The sequence below is a fragment of the Macaca thibetana genome, chromosome 7, assembly GCF_024542745.1.
Source record: "Macaca thibetana thibetana isolate TM-01 chromosome 7, ASM2454274v1, whole genome shotgun sequence".
Lineage (NCBI taxonomy): Eukaryota > Metazoa > Chordata > Mammalia > Primates > Cercopithecidae > Macaca > Macaca thibetana.
Window position 1 is genome coordinate 18,962,091 of NC_065584.1, and position 16,880 is coordinate 18,978,970.

The 16,880-nt window shown below is 39.4% G+C and overlaps 1 protein-coding gene across 13 annotated transcripts in view; it reads left to right on the plus strand.

The window, feature by feature from the left end:
- EML5 (EMAP like 5) overlaps positions 1-16,880 on the plus strand; it is a 189,301-nt gene that overhangs the window by 127,127 nt on the left and 45,294 nt on the right. For 11 of the 13 annotated variants that reach the window (XM_050798515.1, XM_050798514.1, XM_050798526.1 and 8 more), the window contains 4 exons: positions 9,354-9,506; positions 10,214-10,345; positions 12,023-12,111; positions 13,329-13,505. In XM_050798515.1, the coding sequence (XP_050654472.1) occupies positions 9,354-9,506; positions 10,214-10,345; positions 12,023-12,111; positions 13,329-13,505 (551 nt within the window). Of the gene's footprint in view, positions 1-8,007; positions 8,074-9,353; positions 9,507-10,213; positions 10,346-12,022; positions 12,112-13,328; positions 13,506-16,880 lie in introns of those variants that run through there. The other 2 variants (XR_007727537.1, XM_050798525.1) reach the window with 2 other exon arrangements.

Sequence of the window (16,880 nt, forward strand, 5' to 3'; positions counted from 1 at the left end):
TAACATTTTTTTCCTTCATTTTGACCTTGGAGAATCTGATGATTATGTATCTTGGGGTTGATCTTCTTGTGGAGTATCTTACTGGGATTCTCTGGATTTCCTGAATTTGAGTTTTGGCCTGTCTTGTTAGATTGGAGAAGTTCTCCTGGATGATATCCTGAATTATGTTTTACAACTTTGTTCTATTCGGGTGCCCCAATCAGTCACAGGTTCAGTCTTTCTACATAATCCCATAGTTCTCAGAGGTTTTGCTCATTCTTTTTCCTTCTTTTTTTTTTTTCTCTAATCTTGTATGTGTGTTTTAATTTCAGCAAGATAGTCTTCAAGCTCTGAAATTCTTTCCTATGCTTGGTCTGTTCAGTTATTGATACTTGTGGTTGTGTTGTAACATTCTTGGTTGTGTTTTTCAGCTCCATCAGGTCATTTATGTTCCTCTCTAAACTGGTTATTCTCGTTAACAGCTGCTGTAATGTTTTATCATGTTTCTTAGCTTCTTTGCATTGGGTTAGAACATGTTCCTTTAGCTCAGCAAAATTCATTATTACCCACCTTCTGAAGCCTACTTCTGTCAGTTCATCCATCTCAGCTTTTGCCCAGTTCTGTGCCCTTGCTGGAGAGGTGTTGTGTTAATTTGGAGGAGAAGAGGCACTCTGGCTTTTTGAGTGTTCAGCATTTTGTTCTTTGATTCTGTCTCATCTTTGTTAGTTTATCTAGCTTCAATCTTTGAGGCTACTGACCTTTGGATGGGGTTTTTGTAGGGGCTTTTTTGTCAATGCTCTTGTTATTGCTGTTTGTTTTTCTTTTTCTTTATCTTTTCTTTTTTTTTTTTTTTTGAGACAGAGTCTTGCTCTGTCACTCAGACTGGGGTGCAGTGGCATGATCTTGGCACACTGCAACCTCCACCTCCTGGGTTCAAGCAATTCTCTGCCTCAGCCTCCCAAGTAGCTGGGATTACAGGTACCTGCCACCACACCCAGCTAACTTTTTTGTAGTTTTTAGTAGAGACAGGATCTCACCATCTTGGCCAGGCTGGTCTTGAACTCCTGACCTCAAGATCCACCTGCCTCGGCCTCCCAAAAGTGCTGGAATTACAGGCATGAGCCACTATGCCTGGCCTGTTTTTCTTTTAACAGTCAGGCCCCTCTTGCTCTTCCAGTTGAGGTTTGCTGGAGGTCCACTCCAGACCTTCTTTGCCTGGGTCCCTCCCACACCTAGAGGTGTCATCAGTGGAGGCTGCAAAACAGTAAAGGTGGCTGCCTGCTCCTTTCCCTGGGATCTTTGACCCAGAGGGTCACTGAACTGATACCAGTGGGAACGCCCCTGTATAAGGTGTCTAGCAACCCCTGTTGGGGTGGTCTCACCCAGTCAGGAGGCACAAGATCCAGGACCCACTTAATGAAAGCACTCTGACTACCCCTTGGCAGAGGGGGTGCATTGCACTGGGGGGAATCCCACTCATCCTGACTGCCCAGATTCCTCACAGTTGGCAGAGGGAAAGACTAAGTCTGCTGATCCATGGAGACCATGGTGCTCAGGAGCTCTGTCCCTGGGAGACTAGAGTTCTGTCTGCAAACTTCTGGCTGGAGTTGCTGAAATTCCTGCAGGGAGGCCCCACCCAGTGAGGGAGTATGGTCAGGGTCCAACCTAAAGAGGCAATCTGGCCACCATCTGCCACAGCCTCTGTGCTGCACTGTGGTGAATTCCTCCTGGGTCTAAACTGACCATTTTCCCAGGCACCTGCAGAGGAGAAATGGCAGACTGGAGCTGCAGTGATGTCTGCTGCCCTCCCCCAGGGAGCTCAGTCTTCTGAGGCAGCAGGCAGCCAAAGTCATGATGGCCGCCCCTTGCCCCAGGAACTTGGTAGTCTTAGACAGTCTCTAGCTAAGTGGCCATTGCGAATCTGTGCAGCTCTGTGCTTGGGACTCAAGGAACTGGTGGCGTGGGCTCACGAGGGGGATCTCCTGATTCACAGTTGCACAGATCCGTGGAAAAAGTGTGGTTTCCCGTGCGGGATAGCACAATCACTCACTGCCTCTCTTGGCTGGGAGTGGGAGCTCCCCTTGTCCCGTGCAGCTCCCAGGTGGGCTGTCATGGCTCCCACGTGGGCTGTAGTTCCACCCTGCTTTTCCTCACTCTCCATGGGTCATGCTGACCACCTTGTCAGTCTCAGTGAGAGGACCTGGATACCTCAGTTGCCGGTGTAGGATTCTCTTGCCATTTTCAGTCTTCTTGGTGGGAGCCTCTGATCACAACTGTTTCTAGTTGGCCTTCTTGGCCCCTCCCCTTCCAAATGTGGCTTTTTTGCTCTGGTTTTCTGCTCCCCTTTTATTGTTGGTAACTAGAATATTTTTCTTATTTTTCAACAATCTCAACTATGAATTTAAAAGGATACTTACTATGTTAATCTTTGCTTAAACTCAACTGCCACCAGAACATTCAGTGAGCTTGTGGCAAAAAAGCTTGCCAGAGGGTGCAGCCCTCAGTGGAACAGTGAGAGCAGTCACTTGGTGAAGTAGAAGCTTGCCAGAGGCAGCAGGCCAGAGCTGAATGGTCAGAACCACTGCTTGGTGAAGAGCTTAAACTAGAGCAAAAGTCATTGAACTGTGAGGACTACTGCCAGAGAATCTTACTGAAGTCTGCAAACTGCTGCTCAATCATTAGAGCCATTACAGTGATGGTGGAGAAACTTGCTGGAAGAGGCAGTTGGGGCTGCCACTGTGGTGAATGCTGTCAGGCCCCCTTCATGCCAGTGCCCTGGCTCTGTTGGTAAAACAGCACACTGGAAGAAGGGAGTCACTTCTGTATTGGCCTTGTAGTGTCTTTCCAGCTCCCTCTACTGGCAAGCTGGTAAAAAAGTCTGTGAGGCCCAAAGTGGTGGATTTGGAAGTGAGATGCAATAAATTAATAACCAGCACAGTCTTCCCCTCTGGCTAGTCAGCATCCACAAGAACCTTTATACATACATTTGAACTTCAGTACAATCACAGAACTAACCTTATGTTTCTACCCAAAGAGATGCAGCTACCTTGGTACAAGCGAAGTAGTTCTTACCCCTAAAGAGAGAAGACATACAGTTCCAACAGTCATTGTATACATTGCTGACTGTATCAGTTATTCTCAAATTTAGTCATGGTCTTATATTCTTTTAACACAAAATTTAAAGTTAACCTCCAACAAACTCGTGTAAAATATTAAGGAGAAAAAGGAGAGAAAAGTAAAATAATTAATATACACAAATAAAGATATACGTATAACACTTATGTAAAGTTAGTATAGTCTTTATTTCTACAACTGGTCATAAGGCTGTAGTTAACATCTATGACTTTTTTCTTGCGCTAACCATTCCATATTGTTCTTGTCCTTAGCCACAACTCCAGGTGGTTGTGATGATGTAACCGGTGGAGTAACCCAAACCTTCATTACTGAAGCATCTGAAGAAATGCCCTTTTTCCCCTGGTTGCTGTCATTTTCCATTAAGCTTTACCATTGGTCATGGAGGGACTAAGAGGTGTCACAGCAAATCCTCTTGGTTCCAGACAGAGCCCTCTTTGCTGTCATTATGTAGCAGCAACTCAATTCCACTTTGTAATCAGGATCAGTCACACCAGCCAGAAGAGTAATAACTTCATTCTTTTCCTGTTGGTTTAGTGACATAAGGAGCCCACCATGGCTAGGGGGCAGTCTCACCTTCCAATACAATGGAACTATTGTTCAGTCCCCTAGTAGAAGCGTTCCCCCTGCTCTTGGGAGCTAATGCTCTGAATCAATAGGGTTCGGAGTTACCAGGATGCAAAACAAAATTGTACAAATTGATTATTAGATATAATAGTGAGAAGGGCCACTCTCAGTTTCACCTTTTGATTTCCAGACCCCTGAATTCTGGCTGTGAGATAGACAGCACTGTATAATGGTTTATGATTCAGAGCTTATACTGCATCCTGTAAAACAGATACCTAGTCTTTTGAGGTATTGTTTTCCAAATGGTGCCATATATAAGTCTTCAGTTAGCCATTCTATCAGCAGCTTTCTTTGGGAAATGGGGGTATGTGATAAAACCAGTTAATTCCATGGGCACAAGCCCAATGCTACACATTCTTTGCTATGAAGTGAATTTCTTTGTCAGAAGTGTGAATTCTATGATGATAGTTAAGGCATCCTGTGTGTCCATGGGTGATGATGCTAGTAGAAACATTATGAGCAGGGAAAGTAATCCAGAATTCATGTCTATTCTACTGAGTGTAAACCTTTGTCTCCTCCATAATGGAAGAGGTCCAGTGTAACTAGCATCCCATCAGTTAGCTGGCTTGTCTTCCTGGGGGAATGGTGTCATATCAGAGATTCCATTGGTCTTTTCTGTTAATAGATTAGACACTCAGCAGTAGTGACAGCAAGATCAGCCTTGCCATGAAGTCCACATTTTTGAGCCCAATCATAGACTCTGCCCTTGCCCTGAGTCTCATAGACTCTGAAAGCCCACTGGGCAAGTGCTAGGTAGCTAGGAAAAGAGGCTGACTGATATCCTCAGAGAGTATCATTTTGTTCATCTGATTATTGAGAGCCTCCTCTGTATTGGATACTTCGATGAGTATTTTCTAGGACACAAAATCTTCATAGCCTGTCCCCTGAGAATTTCATCCACACATCTATTTTCTAGCCTCCAATATTTTATTCCTGTTTCTTCGAAGTCCCTATCATTCAGTTAGCCATTACTAATGAACCAGTGTAAATCTGTACATGCGATCATCTCTCACTTCAAAGTGGAAAACCAAATAGACTGCTTGAAGTGCTGCCCATGGGGAGATTTTACCTACAATGCTGTTTTTTGGGGGGTCACTCCTGAGTGGGGCTGTAATACTTTCAAGTAGGTATCAACATATCAATAGAAACTTAAGTCTGACTCACAATTTTTTCTTCCTCAGTGAACTGATAATAAGGAACACCCATGAGGCCACAGATATAGACCAAGAGAGGAAAGAGGCATTGCAGCAAGAATTTTTTTAAGAAATCTGAGGCACCTGTTCATGTAAATTACTTGTAACTTCCAGATCTTTCAAGTTTGGTCTTTTCCATTTGATACATTGCTGCTGTGCACACCCAATCTCTGGCTTGGTTAGTCATGTAACTTTCAGTTCATGATAGGAAGCTCAGGACACATAGTTACCTGATACCCTGTAGTTAGGGATTTCCTCTCTAATAAGGGCCGGTAGCAAGCAAGAAGCTGATTCTCAAAAGGAAAATAAATATCTATAAAGAGGACATAGATTTGCTCTTAAGTCCTACAGTTCTGCAGTATGATTCTCCTTTGGTAGCTTCCAGAGGATCCATAGAGCATTGCTATTTACCATATACACTTTGAGTATTATTGGATTCATTAGCCATCAACAGAAATCTCCACAGGCTAAAACATTGTGATTATCAGTACATTCCTGCTGTCCTTTTCTGTAAAAGCATCTACCTTTACAATCCAGAGGTGGGTTGGTTAAGTGCTGCTACTTGGCCTCTGCTTCTCCATGATTATCTCTGTTAAATCAGGGAGACTGTGTCAGTGGCAACATCTCCTGTGGCAAGGGTATCCAATCTTTTGGCTTCCCTGGGTCACATTGGAAGAAGAATTGTCTTGGGCCACACATAAAATACACTAACACTAATGGTAGCTGATGAGTTTTTAAAAATCGCAAAAAAAATCTCATGATGTTTTAAGAAAGCTTATGGATTTGTGTTGAGTCATATTCAAAGCCATCCTGATCTGCATGCCACCCATGGGCCTCAGGTTGGACAAACTTGTACTACGGTCATTGCTGACTTATGTGTGAGAACAGTCATAGAGCTTTTTGAGATGCAGATGCTGCCCTTAATGTGTTTTTCAATGCATTAGTGAAGGGACTATAATATGTTTTTCAATGCATTCGTGAAGGGACTATTTTCTAGACTTTCTTGGGGGATGTAGTTGGGGGATGGATGTGCAGGTTGCATATGAAAAATCTATTCAAACATTCTTACCTCCCTGAGCTTTTAGATTCATTCCTCTCCATGAGGTGTCAGCCCATGGGTCAAAGCCAGCCCACCTCCTGATTTTGTAAATAAAGTTTTATTGGATCACAGCCATGCTCATTCATTTATGTATCATCTAGGGCTGCTTTCACACTATCATAGCAGAGCTTAGTATTTGTGACAGAGACCATATGGCACACAAAGTTGAAAATATTTACTATTGTGTTCTTTAAGAAAATGTTTGCTGATCTCTGTCCTAGAGTATGCTGCAGTTTGACCCATGTTATGAGTAGTGACAGCAAAGGAGGGGTTGTGGTAATTCTTCAGAAAGATGAGCATTTCCCTGCAGGGCAACTGCCTCAGAAGGTCAGACTTCTCAGACACAGGGAAAGCAAGCTATTTGCACTCGAAAGTGAGACTCAGAATAACACAGAAATTTGAGTTTCTCAGCTTTATTTAAGTCTAACCAGATATCCCCATTCCAAGTTTCAGAGTGCCCAATTAATGCATTGACTTTCATATAAAGAACTTGGCGAGGCTGTCAATTCAATTGACATTGTAAATTTGCAACTCACACAATTAAATTTGTGTTTAATGTTTAGTAATATCAGTCCTGTGGATTTAAGATGCCAGAGATTGTTTTAGACTTGCCATGGAAGCATTCTCTATTGAGACCACAACTCATGCTGATAGTTTAAGCACCCGAGTTTTACTTCTTTCTGTAAATGTTCCACACCGTCAGTAAAATCTATTGCACACCACAGTCCTTATCATCATCACTATGGTAATGCTAAGGGCAGCAGCCTCATGGGCTCCCAAGGTGCTTAGCTCAGTAGACACTTACCTCAGTAGACACTTTGTCATAATCAACAACAGGAGATAACTTGATTAATTGTGATACCAATGTATACCTTGGGTTGTTAGCATTCCATTTCCCGTTGGTAAGGGCCCAGCACTGTGCTCAAGCCCAAAGGCATAACTAAGCCAATCGATCTTTGATGGTCTCTCTCCGGAGACCACTTCAGTACCAATTCTCTATCTGTCAAGAGACAGAAATTACCCCCAATAATTTGAACAGAAAATTTAATACGACATGTTAACTAATTAAAGGTGGTTAACTACTAAAAGGCATAAAAGAGGATTCTAAGGGGTGTCACCCATGGGCTGACACCCGATGGAGAGGAATGAATCTAAAAGCTTAGGGAGGTAAGAATGTTTGAATAGACTTTTCATATGCAACTCAGAAGTAGCAGCTCCAAGCAGCTGCAACCCACAGGACTAATGAGGAATTAACCTCATGGAAGGGAAGGATGGATCCTCCATTGACCCTCTAGTTCCAGCACATGGTAAGAAGGAAGAAGTCTTTTCCTTGTGATTTGCCCTTGCAGTGTCCCTCCAGTGTATCTACTGGAAAATTCAAGTCAACTAGCAAGAGAAAACATACTACAGCATCCAGTTTCAGGATCACATAGCAGGAAAAAGAAGGCTGGATTTGGAACTGAGAGGCAATCAATTAATAACAAACTCTTAACCAGTTTATGGTTGTAACTACTATCTGTGTGTGACTCTGTCCCATATTATATCTCATCTGTTCTTCTCCCTTGAGCTCCTGAAAAGGATTCATATATTAAATTGTCTCCTTCATGTCTTCACTTGAACTTCTCATAGGCATCTTTAACTTAATTTGTACAGAACTAAGCACTGGTTCCTCCTCTAGTTTATCCCATCTCAGTAAATGGCATCACCACTCAAGCAAAACCATGCCCTTGATGCCTTTCACCCCACAGCCAGTTGGTCAAAGTTCTACCAGCTCTGTCTTTGAAATATATCCAAATCTTATCACCTCCACTGCTGCCACCCTGCTCCAGGTCACCATCATCTCATGACTCTCAAATCTGAGAAATCATATATTAGATTTCTTCATTTCCAATGTATGCTTGATAATTAAATGACTACTTGTTTTCAATTTAATCTATAACTTTTCATTCGATATATACCCCATCCTTTCCTCATCAGATTTCATACAAGATACCAAAATCCTTAGGGCTTTTGAATATGTTTGCTGCAACCCTTGCTGTTAGGGTAAGTCTTTTTTGTGTTTATCAGTGCAGCACTAAACCTTATTTTTACTAATTAATGTTAATATCATTAATGACATTAATGAATGATATTAATTTTATCATTAATAATAAAATTATCGTTTCATATATGGTTCTGAAACTTATATAAATATGTCTTCCTACCATTAATAATGGCCTATTATCAGATTTTTAAAAATAGTTTCATAGGCCAGGCGCTGTGGCTCACGCTTGTAATCCCAGCACTTTGGGAGTCGGAGGCAGGTGGTTCACCTGAGGTCAGGAGTTTGGGACCAGCCTGACCAACATGGTGAAACCCCATTTCTACTAAAAATACAAAAGTAGCCAGGCCTGGTGGCACATGCCTGTAATCCCAGCTACTTGGGAGGCTGAGGCAGGAGAATCACTTGAATCCAGGAGGCGGAAGTTGCAGTGAGCTGAGATCACGCCATTGCACTCCAGCCTAGGCAACAAGAGGGAAATTCCATCTCAAAAAAAAAAAAAATCATTTTTATAAAGATGACTTATTTCTTAGATTTTTGTTTTTTTTGGAAAGGAGCTGCAAAGGTAAAACCTACTCTGCAGAAAACTTCCACGTATATCATTGGCTTTTTATGTTAATTAAAATCTCATTAGTTTTCATCAACTTAATTTCTTTTAAGGTAAATATCAGTGCTTGCTTTTGTTGTATTCAGAAATGAGTTTCATTCCTGCTTAGAATTCCATACCATTGACTTCTATAGAAAACTTTCATCTGTATCTCTTGACTCCTTTTTAATATTGATTTGAGGCCATAATAAAGAGGCAACCTTTTTGAAATAATAGATTCTTTTAGCAAATACTTTTTTTTTTTTTTTTTTTGAGGCAAGGTCTCACTCTGTAACCCAGGCTGGAGTGCAGTGATGCAATCATAGTTCACTGCACCCTCAACCTCCTGTGCTGAAACAGTCCTCCTGCCTCAGCTTCCTGAGTAAATGGGACTACAGGTGTGTGCCACCATGCCTGTCTATTTATTTATTTACTTACATACCTGTCTTCCCTTCCCTCTTCTCTCTTCCCCCTTGCCCCTTGTCCTTTGCCCCTTGCCCCTTCCCCTACTCTGTCTGCTGGTAGAGATGGGGTCTTGCTCTGTTGCCCAGGCTGGTCTTAACCTCCTGGCCTCAGGCAATCCTCCTGCCTCAGCTCCCCAGAGTGCTTGGATTATAGGCATGAGCCACCACACCTGGCCCATACTTTAAAAAAAGAGAGGTGGGGGAATTGCCTAATATACTCTTTCTCTTTCAGGTGGGAGGTGTTGCTGTTTTTCTCCTGATGGTAAAGCTTTAGCCGTAGGTCTCAACGATGGAAGCTTCTTAATGGCAAATGCAGATACTCTAGAGGATCTTGTGTCTTTTCACCACAGAAAAGATATGATTTCAGATATTCGATTTTCACCTGGTAAGATCCATTGAAATTGTATTTGCATATTAACTTGGGTCTGGCAGTGTATAAATGTATCATGTATAATTTTTATTAACTGTTATATTATCTGAGAACTTAACTTTTTTACTAGAGGAGGCAGTGTAGCAAGAGGTAAAAGCCCTGTTGTTAGATTGGCGCAAATATCTGTCTTAGTGCCAATTCTGTTACTAAATTTTCTGTGTGACTTGAGCCAGGATGCTTCTCTGAGCTTTTGTTTCCTCATCTATGACATAAAAGGGGCTGGACAACTGTTTTCATTATATTCTTAATGCTTTTGAAATTGCACTCATTTTACTCCATTAACTTCCATGTATTCATTATCTACTACAAACCTACTGTAATGCAGCAATTACTAATGTTAAGGCAAAATTTACTTATGTTGGTTTAGTTCCATTTTTTTCTAAATTTAGAGGGAGTTTTTTTAAATACAAAGTATCAAAACTACATCATACATAGTTTTTGACATTTGCTTCCCACTGAACTAATTTGTTACACTAAAGAAGTATTTTGTTAAGTTTAATATACTTGAAAAATGTTATCATTTGTCATTTGACACATCTGTCTTCTTATTATAAAACAACTAAGATTCCTCCATAAAGAAAAGGAAAATTAACTCTAGTTGCAGAGTGTAAAAAAGTATTTCCAAAGATAGAAAATGTCAAGCAAATATGTTTCTATTATAGGTTCTGGGAAATATCTTGCTGTAGCATCCCATGACAGCTTTATAGATATATACAATGTAATGAGTAGTAAACGAGTAGGAATATGCAAAGGAGCTACCAGTTACATAACCCATATTGATTGGGATATTAGAGGTAAGACTTTAACTTAATATTTGATAAAAATTTCATTTGATTTAGTATAGCTATATTAGAGAAACAGAAAAGTGATTCAACAGATGAGTTTAAAAGAATTGGGGAAAGCAACCATTATTCTCAAAATTATTTTTTACTATTTTACATCTGAAGATGAACACTATAGAGTTGAGACTTTTTCTTTTTTCTTTTCTTTTTTTGAGACAGGTCTCATTCTGTCACCCAGGCTGGAGTGCTGTGGTACAATCACAGTTTACTACACCCTTGACCTCCTGGGCTTAAGTGATCCTCCCAACTCAGCCTCCTGAGTAGCTGGGACTACAGGCATGCACCACCATGCCTGGCTAATTTTTAAATTTTTTGTAGAGACAGGGTCTCACTATATTGCCCAGGCTGGTCCCGAACTCCTGGACTCAAGCAATCCTCCCACCTTGGCATCCCAAAGTTCTGGGATTATAGGCATGAGCCACTGCACCCAGCCTACACTTTTCAATACTTCACCTAATATCATTCAAATAATAGTACAGTAAGTGATTAGTTGTTTCATTTGTAAAGTAATTTAAATATTATGCAAAAAAATTGTTATGATGTATTGATCTCTGCTATATAAATTTGATATAAATAGACTATAGAAATGTTGGCCAGGTATGGTGGCTCATGCCTGTAATCCCAGTACTTTGGGAGGCCAAGGCTGGAGGACTGCTTGAGCCCAGGGGTTTGAGACCAGCCTGGGCAACAGAGTGAGACCCCATTCCTAAAAAAAAATGTAATACATTTTTAAAAAGAAATGTTTTTTTTTTTTTGAGACGGAGTCTCGCTCTGTTGCCCAGGCTGGAGTGCAGTGGCCAGATCTCAGCTCACTGCAAGCTCCACCTCCCGGGTTTACGCCATTCTCCTGCCTCAGCCTCCCAAGTAACTGGGATTACAGGCGCCTGCCATCTCGCCCGGCTAGTTTTTTGTATTTTTTAGTAGAGACGGGGTTTCACCGTGTTAGCCAGGATGGTCTCGATCTCCTGACCTCGTGATCCACCCATCTCGGCCTCCCAAAGTGCTGGGATTACAGGCTTGAGCCACCGCGCCTGGCCAAGAAATGTTAATTAAGATTTTAAAGTCATTTTTCTCATTGTCTGATATGAAATATATTCTTTAAAAAGAGTCATAATCATATAACATAAAGAACTTAATGAGTATCTTTGTATTTTAGCAGAATGCATGGCATATTACTGAGTTTAATATGTTTGATAAACGTTAAGTATTTTAAATGCTCTCTTTTTAAGGATGTTATTGTTTCATGTATTCAGCTGTATAAATTGAGCATCATAAAGTTTTTCTGAATATAGTTAAATGATACTTACACTTTAAAAAATATTTTAACATTTGTTTCTAGGAATTTTTTACATATGCATAACCAAAGAAATCATTTTTATGTATATACATATACAAAAATCAAACCACTTATGAATTACTTAATAATGTGGAATTACTTAATAATGTGGAAAGTTACTTAATAATGTGGAATTACAAAAATAAAATGCTCTTACTGTATGTTGACTGCAGCAGAAAATAGGTTTTATATTTAAGCTGATTTTTTTCCCATAAAACTTAAACATCATACTGATGGTATATATATTTATATGTATTTTATATGTGTAAATATTTTTAAAAATTTTTTTTAAGGAAAGCTTTTACAGGTCAACACTGGTGCTAAGGAACAATTATTCTTTGAAGCTCCCAGAGGGAAAAAACAAACCATCCCCAGCGTGGAGGTAGGACAGCAGTGGTGCTTGTAGTGTTGTTGATGTGAATAAGAGTGGCTAATAAACTGATACCTACTTTCTATCGTTTAGTTACACATGAAATCTGTTCTCAAATTATTAAAATAATGGATATTCTTGAGTTTATTGAGTCAGAATACATGGGTGAAGGAAGAAATACTGTATTAATAAAAGGAGTCAGCGGGCATGGTGGCTCATGCCTGTAATCCCAGCAGTTTGGAAGTCAAGGCAGGCAGATTGCTTATGCTCAGGAGTTCAAGACCAGACTGGGCAACATGTTGAAACCCCATCTCTACAAAAAAATACAAAAAGTTAGTTGGGCGTGGTGGCATGTGCCTATAGTCCCAATTACTTGGGAGGCTGAGGTGGGAAGATTGCTTGAGCCTAGGAGATGGAGGCTGCAGTGAGCCATGTTCATGCCACTACACTCCAGCATGGGTGACAAAGTAAGACCCTGTATTTAAAAAAAAAAAGGAATAAATCACTTGTATGGCTAGCTATGCTCCGTTAGTTTCCTCAAAAGACAAGAAGTGTGAAATAGCAGATAGAAGACGTGACGTGTCATCTGAGATTGGAGTACTGCACATCTGTCATGTCCTTAGGAATCCATATGCCTAAGATGTTTGTTGGCAGATTACTGTTTTTTTTTTTTTTTTTTTTTTTTTTAAAAGAAAACAAAACAAGAAAAATTGTGTTGCATTTTGTGCCTGACAATATTAGCCTTTTTTTTTTTTTTTTTTTTTTTTTTTTTTTAAACTTGACCTAGGAAGAGAGGCTTAACAAATTTAACATGAAAGTGGCTTAATGAAGGGAGGGACCATAAGTAAAAGTTCTAAATTTCTTCTAAGGGTTAGTTGGAAAACATACTTATAATGCATTATTAGAAATTTAAATGTGAACTGTAAGAATCTTACTTGATTATCCTGAAGTCAGAAACAGTTTTGTTATTAACACTGTATGCTTAGCATCTAGAACACACAGTGGATATATGATTATATTCTGAATAATGCTATGTTAAAATTTTCTGCAGCAACTATTAGGCTCTGGGGAGCTATAAAACCAAGACAACTAATAATTTAACTATTTTTTTATTAAAACTTTCATTTTACTTTTGACACACATAATTACAAAGAAAAATGTTTACATCTTGGTTGTTAATATTTTAGGTTTGGATAATCCAAACTTACAGCATTGTTTTTCCTTCTTAGGTAGAAAAAATTGCTTGGGCATCATGGACAAGTGTACTTGGTTTATGCTGTGAAGGAATTTGGCCAGTAATTGGAGAAGTTACAGATGTAACTACTTCTTGCCTCACGAGTGACAAAATGGTTCTAGCTACTGGGGATGATTTGGGATTTGTGAAGTTATTTAGATATCCTACTAAAGTATGTGTTTTTCTTTAACTTTCCTAATGATTATAAATTATGAAATGGTTAAGGTAATGTCCTGTCATAGCACTTCATTGTTATTAATTGCACATATGTAATACGTAATGTTGTAATATCAAAGGTTCAGAATTATGTTTCATATCTATAGCTTTTAAGTATTATAATTTATGATCCCATGCCTTAAGTTATATATCATATCCTATAGTGTTTTTCAGTATTGACTAATATGAATATCCCTTTTACAAGAAACATCTTGGCTGGGTACAGAGGTTCATGCCTATAATCCCAGCATAATACTTTGGGAGCCTGAGGTGGGAGGATCACTTGAGGCCAGGCATTTCAGGCCAGCCTGGGCAGCATAGCAAGACATCCTCTCTACAAAACAGAGAAAAAGATTAGCCAGGCATTGTGGTAACGCCGGTAGTCCTAGCTACTCGGGAGGCTAAGGTGGGAAAATTGCTTGAGCCCAGGAGTTGGAGGCTACAGTGAGCTGTGGTCATGTTGTTGCACACCAGCCTGGGTGACAAAGCAAAATCCTATGTCAAAAGAGAGAGAGAGACATTCCTTTTATCCCCAATATTAACTTCAATAATTTTTCTATTTTTGATTAAATATATACTATTAACAGTAAATATAAACTCCTTATAGTTACAACTTCAAACTTCAAGTTGTTTTAACCAATTAAATAGAAAATACTTAACGCTTGTAAAATTAAACACCATTGATTTAATGTAATGAATGACTTTTTTGTTGAAACCAAATAATACAGATTCTTTTTTTTCTGCTTTCGTAGCAGAATTTATGTGCATTTTAAATCATCAGCATTATTTGTTAATGATTTTCTGCTTAAAATTGGTATTTACTTGCTGCTTATGTATATTAAGATTTTTGTTGTTGTTGTTGTTTTTGAGATGGAGTCTCACTTTGTTGCCAGACTGGAGTGCAGTGGCGCGATCTCAGCTCACTGCAACCTCTGCCTCCCGGATTCAAGCTATTCTCCTGCCTCAGCCCCCTGAGTAACTGGGATTACAGGCTTGCACCACCATGCCCGGCTAATTTTTTTTGTATTTTTAGTAGAGATGGGGTTTCACCATGTTGGTCAGGCTGGTCTCGAGCTCCTGACCTTGTGATTCCCCCACTTCGACCTCCCAAAGTGCTGGGATTACAGGCATGAGCCACTGGGCCCGGCCAACAGGTTATTTGACATTCTACGTACCTATGCTACTGTGTGCTGTGCAAGTACTTAATTCTTTTATCACTTCCCTCTGTTTAAACTACTGTAAAATATTAGGCTTTTGCTTAACACAGAAATAAAATTTATATATCAAGTCCAGATACAATGCATTCCTTTCTCTTTTTTTTTTAGACAACGTCTCTCTCTCTCTGTCACCCAGGCTGGAATGCAATGGCGCAATCATGGCTCACTGCAGCCTTGACCTCCCAGACCCAAGTTATCCTCCCACCTCAGCCTCTTGAGTAACTGTGACCACAGGCACATGCCACCATGCCTGGCTAATTAAATTTTTTTTTTTTTTTTGTAGAGATGGGTTTCCAGATGTTGCCTATGCTGGTCTCAAACTCCTGAACTTAAGTGATCCTCCTGCCTCGGCATCCTAAAGTGGTGGGATTACAGGCGCAAATCACTGTATCTGGCAGCAATTATTTCTTAATTCACAAATTAAGTTATATATTATACCCTGGCACCACCATGAACATAAAGATAAATTTGAAATAGGGCATGAAATCATATTGTGGTATTCAGTTCCTGGTGATCTTAAGTGTGGTCATATTGAACTTATTTTTTAACCTGTTGTTATTACTTAGTAATACTTTGAAAACATCATTACGCGTAATTAAATATTCTTCTACATCATTTTTCTGGTGTTCATATTAATATTTTTAGATCAGCATTGAAATGAAAACACGGGTTTAAAAATTCTCATTGAAAACTCAGACACCCAAGAAAATATTCCACAGATTCCTGTTTTAGATACGTATAAATGATAGGGTCTTAGTTGTTAACAATGTGTTCCTCCAAAATATTTGCCAGAAACGTCACTTCCAGCATTCCAGATGGTGTAGATCCCTAAGGAATAGGTTCTGGGATATTGGTCTACAGATTATTTTTTCACCTTAGTGTAGCAAGAACCACACAGTCTTAGAGAAACTACCTTCTTGCCATGCTTTGATGACAGATCCCTCACAACTTTTATTAAGAGTCATTAGTCCTGCCAGGCACAGTGGCTCACGCCTATAATCCCAGCACTTTGGGAGGCTGAGGCAGGTGGATCACCTGAGGTCAGGAGTTCGAGACCAGCCTAGTCAACATGGTGAAACCCCGTCTCTATTAAAAACAGAAAAAATTAGCTAGGCACGGTGGCGGATACCTGTAATCCCAGCTACTTGGGAGGCTGAGGCAGGAGAATCACTTGAACCAGGAGGCGGAGGTTACGGTGGGCCGAGATCACGCCATTGCATTCCAGTATCAAAAAAAAAAAAAAAAAAAGAGAGAGTCGTCATTCCTAGGGAATTCACAAATTTTGCTATCACTGTGTTTTGTATAAGACATCTCTCATTTTAACACCTTTGAAAAGATTTTAATGGAAAACCTGCTTTATGATGCTTTGATTTGAAATGTATATAACTTGGTAATGCTAGATTTTAAAGTTGCCAGTATTTATAACTTAAACTTTTATTGTTATTTAAAAGGAAAATACATTTCTATGTATATTGCTTACAAACAAAAGCACTGATGAATTAAGATGAAAGATATTTACGTGAGTATATACATAGACGTGTACCAAACCAATTGATAGTTACTTTTTGTTAACATACTCATGCTGTACGTAGGCATGTGTATCCTTTCTCAATTATTGCATCTATTTCCAACAGTAATACATCTGCTTAACCATTATCTTTAATATATATACACTATTCCATATACATTGTAATTAACTATTACTTTGAACATCTAAGGTATTTAATTGTTTTCACTACTGTAAGTAAATACCATGGTAAGTATTTTTTTACACACATAGCATTTTTCTTAGCATAGATCCCTAAAAGGGAGATGGGTGAGTCAAATACAAGAACATTTTTATGCTTTTAATGCAGAATACCAAGTTGGTTTTTTAAAGAATTTTGCCTGGGGTACTAGCATTTTGTGAAACTACTGGTTTTATATCTTGTCCTTAACAGGTTTGGGAATTTGGTATCTTTTATTCTGCTGAGTTTCAGTATTTTTTCCAATTTTTTTTAACACATTGCACTTGAAATGATTAATTTTTAATTATTTATTAATAAAATAAATTCAAAATCATAATGGAAATATTTAATGAAATTTCTCAGAAAGATTTTTTGAATTTTCTTCCT